Source organism: Rousettus aegyptiacus, unplaced genomic scaffold, assembly GCF_014176215.1.
Source record: "Rousettus aegyptiacus isolate mRouAeg1 unplaced genomic scaffold, mRouAeg1.p scaffold_m13_p_13, whole genome shotgun sequence".
NCBI classification, from domain to species: Eukaryota; Metazoa; Chordata; class Mammalia; order Chiroptera; family Pteropodidae; genus Rousettus; species Rousettus aegyptiacus.
This window is the reverse complement of record NW_023416288.1, coordinates 59,102,388-59,115,534: the sequence shown is the minus strand read 5'-3', so window position 1 is coordinate 59,115,534 and position 13,147 is coordinate 59,102,388. Positions and strand designations below refer to the sequence as shown.

The following is a 13,147-nucleotide window of genomic DNA, read 5'->3' as shown; positions in this document are numbered from 1 at the left end:
TTCCCACAGCGTCTCGCCATTCAGCTGCACCCAGGATAACCAGGATATTCTTCCCTGCCTTTGCTCATGCTCTTCTCTCTTTCTTTAATCTAGAATTTCCTTCCCCAAAGCCCCGCCTGACAGCATCCTACCCCATCTGAAGTCTTCCTCGATCCTTCCCCCTTCCCTCGGCGTGGTGCGATCTCTCCTTCCTCGTAGCGTTCCTACCTCACTCGTGGCACGTGGACAGTCTTCTCACTGTGTCCGCGAGAAAAGAGCATTGGACTTAGAGTCAGAGGCCCGGGTTCATGTTCTGGCACCACTCACTCTCTTTGTGACCTGGGCAAGTCTCCTGACCTCTCTGCTTTCAGTCCCCTTATCTGAGAAAAGGGAGTAGTAGCTCGCTAGGTACAGCGAGGGTAAATGACAGTACATGGAAATTAGCTTGTCAGCAGAAATGCAATCATTTTTTCTCTGTTTTTCATTAGCTTTCCTACTTGCCTCTGAACTATTTGAGGTAAAAGGCTACGTCTTGCTCATCATCGTGTACTGCTATTACTATTACTGCATTATTATTTGTAATTGTTTAATCACATGTGTAATTGTTTTGGGCACCATTCTAAGTGCTTTATATGGATTAATTCTTCCAATAACCTAAGAGGTAGGTACTACAATTATCCTACTTTATGAAGGAGAAAACCATGCATTTCACAGACTCCAGTGAATGAATGAATGAATGAATGAGAGATTGAATGAGACAAGAACTGGTAGCAATACCTGCCAGATGATCGTTTTCTCCCTCTGTGTTCTGTACCCCTGCTTCTCTCTCTTTGGCTCTCCTGAGGTTAATGTGAAATTAGGAGAAAGTCTTAAGTGAACTGAGACTGAAAGATGTGAGGTCTCCGTTCATGTAAACTCATTCTCACGCAGAGAGATCGCATGTGTCTTATTCTCCTATGTGCATAGGGCCTAGAACAATGCCTAGTGATCAGTAAATGCTCACTGAATAATTAAAGTGAGTAACTGATAAGCAGCATGTTCATTACAACTAAAACCGCTCATACAAAGCCGACGGTGGAGGTGGTGAGCCGTGTTCTGTCTTGCTCTCTCAGGCAGTATTACGAGATGCTGTACAACACGGCCGATGAGCTCCTGAACCTGGTGGTGGACCAGGGCGTGAAGTACACGGAGCTGGAGTACATCCACGCCCTGACCTTGCTCCACCGCAGCCAGACGGGGGTGGGGGACCAGACCACCCAGAACACGAGGCTTCAGCGGCTCAAGGAGATCATCTGCGAGCAGGCTGCCATCAAGCAAGCCACCAAGGATAAGAAGATAACCACGGTGTAACCAGTTGCACTCCATGGGTCGGGGTGGGGAATGGGCATTTTTGTCTCCTTAGTCAAACTTACCAGTTTCTTTGGTCTGTCATTTGGTATATTCTGAGCTGACTTAGTTTTCTCCACACTGATGCTTCAGTGGAAAGGGGTAAGGATTCTTTTTCTCTTTCATTTTGGCTTTTTGTATAAACTCTAAAGGGAGTTTACAGTACAGAATATGTTGATTTAACATCCGCTTTAACGCAGTGAATTCCAAAGGGACTAGGATGAGACAGGGAAGAAGGTTGTATCAAACTGGACTCTGAAGAAAATGGATGCACAAGTTCCTGGTACCCAACAGTCTTTGAAAAGTAGACTGCTACCCAAGTTTCAGTCCCTTCCGAAAATCATTTAATGGGGTTCTACTTCATAAAGAGTAAGATGTTCTCTCTCGACCGTGTTAACTTAGGAGTCAATGAAATAAGTATATGTGCATTGCTTTGTCTCTATTGCAAAGATCAAATCAAAGCCTTCTTAGCTGGCTGAAGTTTTCAACAAATTTCCCTCATCAAAACAGAATCTCGTCAGGGCTATGGAAAAAAAGTTCTTATATGTCAATCCCTGGGAGAGTTTTGTTGTTTTTTTTTTATGCAATAGCTCATATGTAGGTTATAAATTGGTATATTGCCTTTTCATTTTTATTTGTGCTGTATCAAAACCAAGACCTGTCAAATTAATGGGGAAAAAAAATGGAAGAATGAAAAGTGATTCAATCATCTTCTTGATTTTGCCCCTCTACTTTCCAAGAGAAAATAATGGTTAGAGAACTTTTCATCTCACTTGTAACATTGTCCGAATGTAAGTGATTCTCATGTGTTCTCCTTATGAGCCCCTAAGCCTTTCCCATCTTAGAAAGTAGCCCAGGTCGGCTCAGCTGAGTGCAAGAAGATGGGTCATCTGTGATGTTCCTCCACCGTGCGCCCACCAGCTGAGTCCGTTTCTGAAATGCTTTTGGGTGCTGTGAGCCCTCACCACTCCTCATACGCTGGGCCTCACCACTGTCCCCAGGTCTCCGAGTGCTCTTGCTACTCATGGTTGATACGTCGCAGAAGAAAGCAATGTGCTGACTGGGGGCCCATCCTGAAAACACGTAGAAAGGAGAGGAGGAAGGACTCTGACCACACACGGTCCTTCTTCACACCCGAATGGTCCAGAGTTTTACACCTATTTGTACAACTTTACTTTGGTCTTGGTGGGAAAAACAGAAAATTAAAAAAAAAAAAAATTGTTGGAGAAGCTTAAGTGTTGTGTATTGTTTTTCTTGTGTTCCTTATTCAGCAAACAGTCCCTGCGGGCTTGATGTGTGCCAGATGCTGGCAGGTGTTCAGCTGACACTGGATGATAAGGACACTCTTCCTCTCTGTAATAGGACAGAATAGGGGGCTGGCCTGAGCTCCCACAGCCCATACCCTTGACACAGTGAGTGGTAAGAAATCTGTGGGGGGGCCCGTCCACCTGCTCAGTGACTTCATTCACAGGGGCCCCAGCCCTGTTCTAGGGCCTCATTCTTGCCTGAATATTTTCTCAGCCTGACATTCATTTTCGTCTCAAATAGCTTGGGAAGAAAAACTCAAATACAGCCAAGTCGAATTGGTAACCCACCCCGATAATTCTTACTGTCAGGTCATATCCAAGAATGTCGTAGCACTAATGCATTCATTCAGTGAGTCAGAAAGGTATAATTGCCTGTCAGAGAGCTCAGGTGATATGGGATTCATGCAATGGCAAGCCAAAGAGACAGTCCCTTGTAACATGGAGCTTATACTTTCACTGCGATAAAGAGTCATACAACTGCCACTTTGATAACATCCTCCCCAGAGACCATATTCCCCCCTCAGTCCACCGAAGCTGTCCTTTCATTCAGGAAGACATCTCATAGGATTGAGGATCGAAATCTTCATCCCGACCCTGTGCTGCTCTGTTCCAAGCATTGCCCTTCTAGAAGCTCCGAACTGTGTCTCACTATTCGCTGTCCCCTCCGTGGCTAGCCCAGAGCCTGGAAGTTCACCATCGATGAGAAAAATAGATTCCCACCTCACGGGCTCCAGGTGGACCGAGACCATTGCCTTCAGGATTCTCGCTCTGAGGCACAGGGACAAGGGCACACAAATTTCATAGTAAGGAACAGAGGGTAACAGGACTCAGACAGACCCAGGCTACACTCACTGAACTGAGAGCAGAGGTGAGAAGCCCAGCAAAACGTCTGTCCTAGCAGGACTTGAACAACAGGAGCATTCTGGTCAACAAGATTTTGCCTGAGAAGCCAAGTACGTGTGGAAATACACACATCTGAGAGCACTTGTCTTAAGGTGTCAGGGATGTAAAACAAATTGGGCATAATTTGGAGGGAGTGTAATGAGGTACCAAGAACAAGAAAACAAAGAATGACTGGGCTCAGCCAAGGTCCTGACTCCATCCTAATTAGGCACAGTTGTCATAAGAAGTACATAATTAATAAGCGTGTGACCAGATGTGAAATGCAATGGAGTCTTTTCCCGAAATGGAAGTTGTAATGAATGTACACAGCTGGAAATAGTCGTCCTAATTTGGCGGAGGCAGAAGGCCTGCCTGGAATTTTGAAGAGGTGTAGTGAGAGGCACGCCACAGGTTTACACCTGAAAACAACAAATCCTGTTCCAGCTGGGCTGGGATGTAATGAGATATAGCTAATTATCAAGAATGTAATGAGATGCCAAAGCCACCGGAATTGAGCTGGAAATGTCTTTAAGAGTGAACTGATGTGCAAACGGCAGAGGAGAATTTCTGCTAACGGGGCTAGGTACAAGTGTGATGAAACGTGCGTGGTTTGAGAAGATGCTCTAACATAGACGAGTCGAGGACCGATGTCTAATCTGAAACGCCGCCAGGAACATTCGCATACCTGGAGCAGGCGGCCCTGGGAACTGAGAATGCAGTGACCTGTAAAAGCCGCACATGTATTTCGTAATTGTATATATGTATGCTCACGCAACTGAAAAGAAAAATAAGGAGGCCGGGTGCTGCCAAGCAAATGTAGTTTCCATTACGCTCCATCCCATTTAGAAACATGGCCTTGGGTTCCTGCTGACTCCGCAGAGATACCCCACGCGGAGAAAACTTTGCAGTCTACTCATCCCAAATTTATTTCATTACCTACCAGACTGAGTCTTCTTTCACAAGAATTTGCTTACAGCGCAAGATCAGGAAAGCATTAGTACCCGTTTTTTTTGTTATTGTTTTTACTTTATGATTGCTATTACATTCTTTTGAGCATATATTTATGAAGCGTGCATGTCAGATGCTGTGCTAAAATGCTTTCCTACGTTACTCCACTTAATCCTCCCCATAATCCTACGAGATCTTATCATCCCTACTTTATGGAAGAAGCTAAGGCTCATCCAGACAGACGCCAGCACCAGCATTCATGCTCACAGCCCCTCTAGCCTCTGTTCTGAGCCAAACCTCCTCATCCCATGTGGCAAAGTAAGGGGACCTTACATACTATATTTGAGTTCCAAGTAACATTCTCTGGCAATCGACACCCCCATCTGGTTTTTGAATCTGCTGTACCTTGGCTCAAAATGTCACCTCAGCCTTTTACAAGTGGTTTGCTGTTGTACAGATCATTAAATGCCCGACACCTCAGTTTTTTAATCTGCAAAATGGAATAATATTAATAGCTTCTATTCAACAGTGGGGCTGCATAAAGTGAAAGAGGTGTTCAGTGCCTGGCGCATAATAAATGTTACGTATACATCATAATAATAATATTCTGGTTCCTCGAGCCTGCTTCCTTTTTAACTATTAATGAGTCTGCATCTCTGCCTGCCAATGTACTGTGCACATCCCATTAAACTTGGAGGGCTCCAGTACCCTGTAAAAGTCAGGCCTTGGCACACACAGTGGCCTTCTGCTGGGTTTGAGGCTGCTATTTATTGTGCTTCCTGCCTATGCTGAGGAGAGTCAGGTCATGGAAGTCCGAGACGTTCGCAAAGTGCTCTATGAAACAGGTAAGAAAGATGTCACTTTTTTTTTTTTTTTTCCTAAATCTAGCTCTGAGCTCCTACTTACCCTTCTCAGCAAAAGTCCAACCTAAGTCATTTTTTATACTTTCCGGTTTCCCTTCCTTTGAGTCATACCAGCATCCCACTGCTGAAGCAGGTCAGGAAAATGAGGTGAAGATAATGCCATCAGTGTGTCCTGATCACATCGTCACCCCTGCTCTAGATGCCCACTGTCCTCAGAGACTGCAGCTCCGGATCCAGAGGTCCTCTCTAGAGTCGCCAGGCTTCATTCAAGGGCCTCCAGGTACAGTGTCCAGCTCCACAGGTATCCCTCAAAGTCACCCCCCGCCCCAAGGTCCTGTCCCTTGGGAGACACCGTGGAATCTACAACCTGTCTCTTCTCAACTTTGGGGATCCAACATTCTCCCCTCTTTCCTCCAAAGCCAGAGTGCCTCTCCCTCTGCCACTGGGACATACCAGGGTCCTTCCTATGGCTTAGACCTTGCAAAATAATAGTCTGCCAGAAGGAGTTTCCCAAGTGCCTCTTCCTGCCCCGTCCTTTCCCTCTTCTTTCTTGCCCCTGAAATAGGAACCCTGTTAACTAGACCCCTGGGGATGACAGGAGCTGGGATTCAGGAGCAGTCACAGATAACCTTCCTCTAACGTGGCAGAAGGAAGGGATATCCCTTTGATGTTCGTTCGGGATTCAGAGATGGCATCAATTAATTTCTCAGTACCTCACCTGTTGTGGATTCGTAAGAGCTGGGATGAACTGGAAAGAGCTTTAGTCCCAGCCATCTCACTTTCCAGAGGGGTTAAGTGAGGAGATCCAGGAGAAGGGGGTGGGGACACTTAAGTTGCTGACTGAGGCAGCATCAGCACCCGGACTTCGTGACAGCCAATCCCAGGAAGCCTGCGTTCGGGAGCTCAAATGTGCCCATCACAGTCAGGCTGCCATAGAGGAGTGGAAGGCAAGGCCTTGCTGTCAAAGACATGAGCGTATCATGGAGAACAGGGCGATGCTCAAGAAGCAACCATGGAATGTCGCAAGTAGTTTGGACTAAATACCTGAGAAATTTGGGAACAGGAAGAATATCATAGACTATTATTAGCCAGAAACGACTTAATGGAGGAGGTGAACTGGACTGTGGTCTTAAAGAAAGTGTAGAGTTGGAGTAGTCATGGGGCATTTGAGATAACGGGGTACATTTTGACAAACCCTGCAATTTAAAAAAAAAAATTAAAAGAAAACATTAACAAGTTAGAGGAGGATCAGCATAGTATAGTCATGAAAACAAGTCAAGAGGGAAGACTAGGGAGGGCGAGGCCCACCACATTGGATGCTATTTAAGTATTTGTTCTAAACCTTGCTGGGGGCCAGTGGAAACGTGGGAGCTTTGCATCCCCTGAAACTGCATGTATGCGGCATTTGGAGGGATGGTTCGTTAGTGCCTTGTATGAAATATGTCTGAGATTTTAAGCAGATTCTCAATATATCCTACTCGCCACCTTCCATGAATACACTGAGATTGCGTTTTCTACTTCCTTCGTGTTTGGGTGAGACCATGTGATTAGGTGGCCAGTGAGTCGTGAGTAGAAGAGTGTCACTTCACAGCTAAAGCATTTAATTACCTGTGTGCAACCATCCAGAGCTCACAGTAGTCATGGGGCATTTGCCCCAGCCACCCCTGGAGAGTAGGTTCTGGAAAGATGCCCTGAGTCTGGTCTTAGAGGACAGCATTTCTCAGGGAGCTGCCTGCCTGGCTTTCCTGCCCCTCGTCAATATCCCCCGCTTCTGATGCGGCACCAGTGCTTCTAATCTCACACAATAGGACCTATACCGATGGTCATTTTCCTGGTCATGGGTGTAGGTTTGCACTAAGTGGTCCATTGGACTTTGGATCTACATACAACTCACATTTGCCAGGCAGGATCCAGGGTGCAGTCCCCACCTGCCTCAACGTAAAGGCACTAGCTAAGTCCACCAGCAGCAAGACCGGGATCGGCCCCAGTGGCATGGTCCTTCTCTGACCGAGCACTCTGTCAGCCTGACGCAGAGAGCCCAGGAACCAGTATGCCCCCGAAACCGAGCCCCTATCTCTGGTACAAACTGGCTTCCTCTCCAAGTATGCAGAGCTTTCTACCCTTATCACATCAAGATTTACAGCCCATCTAGCGTATGCTATTAATAGCCAGGGCCATGTCACCAGCCCATAACTGATTAATAATGTAGAGCTGTAGCCCCTGGCTTAATTAAGCTACAAATGCCATCTGTCTCCCCAACCCCCAACCCCCAACACACACACACACACACACACACACACACACACACACACACACACCTCTGCATGATTAGAAAGTGCCATCCTGTCCCAAAACCTTTCTGAATGAACGACTCTTTCCAAGGGAGCCAGACTCCCTAAAATGTATCTTATATCCAAATAAAAAGGACAAACAACAAAAAGAAAAACCCACTATTTTCTTTGTGGAATAAGAGTTTAAGAAGGTTTTTAAAAGTTCAGCACCATGTTTATTGAAGAAACTCTAAGTAGGTATGGCTATCGGGGGACCTTGGGGGACAGAAGATTGGGAAAGGATTTAGGGGCTTTGTGAGATATTAATGAGCTTTCAGTTTTTAGCTTGGGGAGTTCAGGGTAATACTAAGGGCTTTTAAGCAAGAGAGCGGGATCAGGTTTTGACGTTTTAAATATCACCCTAGGGGGGAAGATGGATAATGAATTGGTGTGTGGTTGGCAGGGAAACGGGTACCGATCCAGGAGAAAGATGGTGGTGGCTTGAGCTGGAGTGATGGCAGCGCAGATGGACAGAAGCGGATAGATCCGGGAGACTTTTAAAAGCATGACGGCTCCACCTAGAACAACCCCTGACACACGGCAAATGATAGAGTCGTTTTTAAAATGAACGAATAGAATTGGCAAGACGTGACTGTTGGTCGGATGGGAGCGAGAGGAAACGGTAAAGGCTCAAAGGCAGCGTCCCAGGTTTCTAGCTGAGTGGCGAGCCGAGGAACCCCGGCGGGAGCGGGGAGGCAAGGCTGAGTGGACGATAAACTTAGGGCACCCGTGGGACATCTAGGGCAAGAGTAGAGAGGCAGGAGGGGGCGCTGGCTGGAGGAACGGATTCTGCAGCCTTTGGAGTCTTCCTTCTTTCAATAAACACTCGTCGCGTTCCTCCTTTGTTGCAGACAGTATGCCGGGCGTGATGGATGCAAAGATGAACAAACACAGGTCATGCAAATTGTGGCATTTCTCACAAGATCGCGGTTACTACCACGGTCAATAGTAGCCGGCGTTCCTGAGGGGGCAAGGAGCAGGCTCTCTCGCAGAATGTGGGAGGAACTAGAAGCTGGCAGGACCGTTCGGGAATGCCATTTGGCAGTACTCATCAGAAAGCTTAGAAATTTACATATCCACGACTCAGCAATTTCTCTTCTAAATATTTATTCGCTGTTCATAAGCACAACATCTGCTGCACACCAAGAAGACCCTGCCTCAGTATGGCCAGCTCATGCACCAGGCCGGTACCTAGGAGCCCCACCCAGAGATGCACAGAGCAGGCCTGGCCCCCGTCTCAGGCCTCTGAGAGCTACATCTAGATTCGGAAAAGCCCGGGTTTAACTCTGGTCTCTTGCTCACGTCTAAGGCACCTGACGGAAGGGCACTGGCTCCCTGTTCCAGCTGTATACCTCTGTGTAGCAAACCAACCCAACCTAGTAGCTCGGAACAATTGTTTTATCATATCTCTTGGTTCTCTCGATCTGGAATTTGGGCAGAGATTAGCTGGCTGGACCGTTCTGTTCTGCGTGGTAGCAACCAGGGTCACTCAGTGGCACTGAGCTGGCGGCTGAGCTGGTCCGGAGCGTCCAAGGTGACGTCGCTCATGTGCCTCACACCTTGGCAGGAAAGGCCTAAGGATGGGCTCGGCTGGGCCCTTTTCCCTCCCCATGTGGTCTCAGGCTCTCCACACAGTCTCTCCAGCAGGGTAGTTGGGCTTCTTACAGGATGAACATGAGTCTTACGTGACCGCGTGGGCACCAAGAGACCAAGACAGAAGCTGCCAGTCCTTTTAAACACCAGCCCTAAAACTAGCATAGCATCAGCCCGGCCATGCTCTAAAGGTCAAAAAAATAATAGGCCAGTAATAGATCTCACCCCTCAATAGGAGGAGGAATATCAAAGAATTTACAGCTGGCTTTAAGCTGCCACACTCCCTAGTTCAGGTTTACTGAGAGGGCAAGATCTGGCATGTCCGTTCCAGTTATTCTCCTTCTACCCCTCTACTGTGCGGGCCAGTTCCTCCCCGCATGCATATTGCAAAGTGAAACTCTCTTGGCCTCTCTCTCCATAGAAAATCAGGCTTATTACAGCAAACAAGAGATCCCTATAACATCACTCTTAATACCTGTCTGTGACACACACCGAGGCAGGCGGTCTGGTTCCAGGGACCTGCTGACCTGGCTCACCTGGGAAGGCTCTGTATGGTGAAAGAGAGATCGTCAGCCTAGCCTCAGCCCTTTGCTTTCGGGAACGTGGCTTGGCCAAAAGTGTGACGTTTCTACTGATTAGTTACTCCACTGAACACCAGGTTTAACCAGCCACTCTGAAAACAGCTACTTATAAGTCAACTGTATGAACCTAAGTTATAAATCCAGAACACTCCTGCGGAAACCATGGATAGTTCCACATTTGTCCAATAGCAGAGAGACCTGTCTCATGTTAGGTGTTACCGGTGGCATAAAAGCTCTTGCCAGAGTATCATGGACTACACCGAAAGTGCCAGAGGGGCCGGCCAAAGGCAGGAATATGGCTCCCAGTTCGTAGGGCACCTGTGCTGCCCTTGGATCATCTTTACATCAGAAGGGCCTCCAGCAGGGGCCTCTGGATGTAGACACCTCCCATCTCCGTTCCCAGTGCCCACACATGACAGGGAATACATATTTTACAGAATTTGTCCAAGAAAGGTACTAACGAACAACAACAATAACAAAATAGCAACAAAAGCAAACCCTGGTGAAGGAGGGCGTCTGATTTTCAAAGTTGCCACATTGTATTATTTTAAATGTCCCTTTTTCAACTAATAGATATGAAGTTTCTTTTCGGGGGATGAGGAAAGTATTCTAGAATTAGATAATTATGATAGTTGCACAACCTTCTGAATATACTGAAATCCATTGAATCGTATACTTTAAAAGTGAATGTTATGGTATATGATGTATCTCAATGAAAAAAAAATTGAGAAAAAAAATGTCCAGTTTTCAACAAAGAAATTATGAGTCACAGATAGAAACAGAAAAGTATGGCCCATACACAGGAAAAGAAGCAGTCATTGGAACACGTCCTTGAGGAAGCCCAGATGTTGGACTTACTATATGTGACTTTCAGTCAGCTATTCCAGATATGTTCAAAGAACTAAAGGAAGCCTTGCCTAAAGAATTAAAGGAAGAATAAAGAATAATGCCTCACCAAATAGAGAATATCAATAAAGAGAATTTTTTTAAAAAAGAGGCAGAACTTAATTCCCTTCCCCTTGAGTTGAGTTGCAGTTAGCAATTCAGTTCTAAGTAGAATATGGCAGAGTGATGGTGTGTGATCATATCGGGTCCTAGAGATATTGAGGCTTCTCCTTGCTCTCTCAGATCGCTTGCTCTGGGGAAAACCAGCAGCCATGTCCTGAGCACATGCCAGCAGCCCTACGGAGAGCCCCACGTGGCAAGGAGCTGAGGCCACCTGCCAACAGCCTTGTGAGTGAGTCATCTTGGAAGCAAATCTTCCAGCTCCATTTAAGCCTCCAGATGACGATGGTCACACCAACTGGCAATCATAACCTCATGAGATGCCCTGAACTAGAACCGTCAAGGTAATTTGCTCTTGGAGTCCTGGTCCTCGGAAACTGTTTCTCACACTCACACAAACTGTTTAAGCAGCTAAGTTTGGGGATCATCTATTATGCAGCAATAGTAACTAATGCATGCTGAGAGGGAAAATCCTCCTAAATTATCAAAGGAAAAAATTAACATCAATAGAGACATGTTACCAGGAAGCTAATTTGGTTTCAGTACACTGAGAAATTTCTACAGTGAGGACAGCCTACAGTGGAATTGGTCACATTTTAAAGTCATGAGCTGCTTGTCACTTGAAAGATTTCAAGCAAGGATAGATGGCCATTTATCACTGATGGTGAGTGTGGTTTTCTTCTCTCGTGAGTAGGTGGTGTTTATAAATGACCTCTGTTTTTAATTTTACTTATGATTTGGTACCTGCCACTGGTGATGCCTTCTGTTTTCCAGAAAGAATTTGAAGTAGTCTGGAATTAGGACACAAATAAACAAACAAGCCAAGATTAAAAATGAAAAGCAGAGACCAGAAACCGCATAGAAGAATTAGGAGAGTTTCTACAATTAAAATTAAGCCTGATGGAAGCCTAAAGAAAAAGGAAGTTATACTGGCCACTGGAGATGTGACTCAGCAGGCCTAGCGTGGGACGTAACAATGTGACCTCTTTTGTAAGCCCACTCGCTAATTCTGGTTAGAGATCTTCTGGCCCAGACTGTTCCAACTCTGTCACCTCCCCTGCAATTTTGTCAGAGGCTAAACATTACCTGATTTAGGGTAAGCTGAAGAATATTCCCTGTTACAGAGAGCAAAAAAGACGTATGGGTAGCTGATCCCTTACGGTGACTATGGGAAAGCCTAGCTCCCTCTTTAGGGAGCAAAGCGTATCTCACTGTTGCTTTCAGGGAGTGCATTGCAGTCTCCTAAAGGCTATTTTATCTTGCTGACTCTAGGAAGCAGTCTCTGTGGTTCACTCTAACAGGATTCAGAGGAGGTGCTTTGGACTCATAGGCAGCCCCTGCTGAGAGAAGCTTCTGGGTGACCCCAAACAAAAGTCACCTAACCAATCCCAGGGCCTCCTGCACATTGGCCAGGGATCGACCTCTGCAACCTGACGTGCAACGAAAACGCCCAAGTTCCTGGCATCCCTTTCAGCCCTGAGCCTCTCCTCCTGGGTATTTCGACATGCCCGGAAAAGACACTGAGATGTTTTAGCTCCGATTTGGAGTATGATTTGGGCCTCGAAAATGTTCATGGTCATATCATTGGCCACCGTAGTCATAACAGATTCTGGGGGAAATCTGATTTGGGGTTGTGCCGCCTTCTGATGACAGCTCAGATGATGAATGATGGTCAAGGCCCCTAATAACTACAGAACTCTCAGATCCCAGCTCTGTGAGCTCTGAGCAGCGAAGTCAAATGTGTGGAAGCTGGTAACACACGTCCCAAGCACTGCCGTGAAAAGAGGACGCAGGCTTATTAATCAAAACCAAGTCTGAGACAAAAGTAGAGAAATGGCATCCGATGTGCTTTTCAACCGAAGTTTTAATTCCAAACCTGTTCTGCGGGCTGGAAGTCAGGGGGCTGAAGGGTGATCAGTCTTCGGCTGGAATTAAAGCCGGCTGCGATGTTAATGAAGAACCGCCCGGTGGGTTTGCTGGAAGGTAATTTAGATCTACATAATTATGACTTAATCCCTCACCCTGTGACATCAAAAAGGTCCCTACCCAAGTGGAAGCTGCGTGATTTCATGCCACAGAGAGTGCAGCTGTCTGGCTCCCCATTCCTTTTGAGTCGAGCGCTCACATCAGTCATGATAGCTTTATTAAATGGCGTGACCCAACCCCGCGCCTGCACACGGGGCACTATCTCCTAACTAAGACTGCAGAATGCGGCTGAGCAGGCTGTGAAAAGAAATCAAGATCTGCATCTTAAATAGCAGATAGATTAACTG

At 46.4% G+C, this 13,147-nt stretch overlaps 1 protein-coding gene across 1 annotated transcript in view; it reads left to right on the top strand.

Moving 5' to 3' along the window:
• Positions 1-2,600, top strand: part of EXOC4 (exocyst complex component 4) — a 632,532-nt gene extending 629,932 nt beyond the window's left edge. Inside the window, exon 18 of the mRNA XM_016148762.2 lies at positions 1,092-2,600. Within this exon, the coding sequence (XP_016004248.1) occupies positions 1,092-1,329 (238 nt within the window). The 3' untranslated portion in view covers positions 1,330-2,600. The remainder of the gene's footprint in view (positions 1-1,091) is intronic.
• The last annotated feature ends 10,547 nt before the right edge of the window (positions 2,601-13,147 follow it).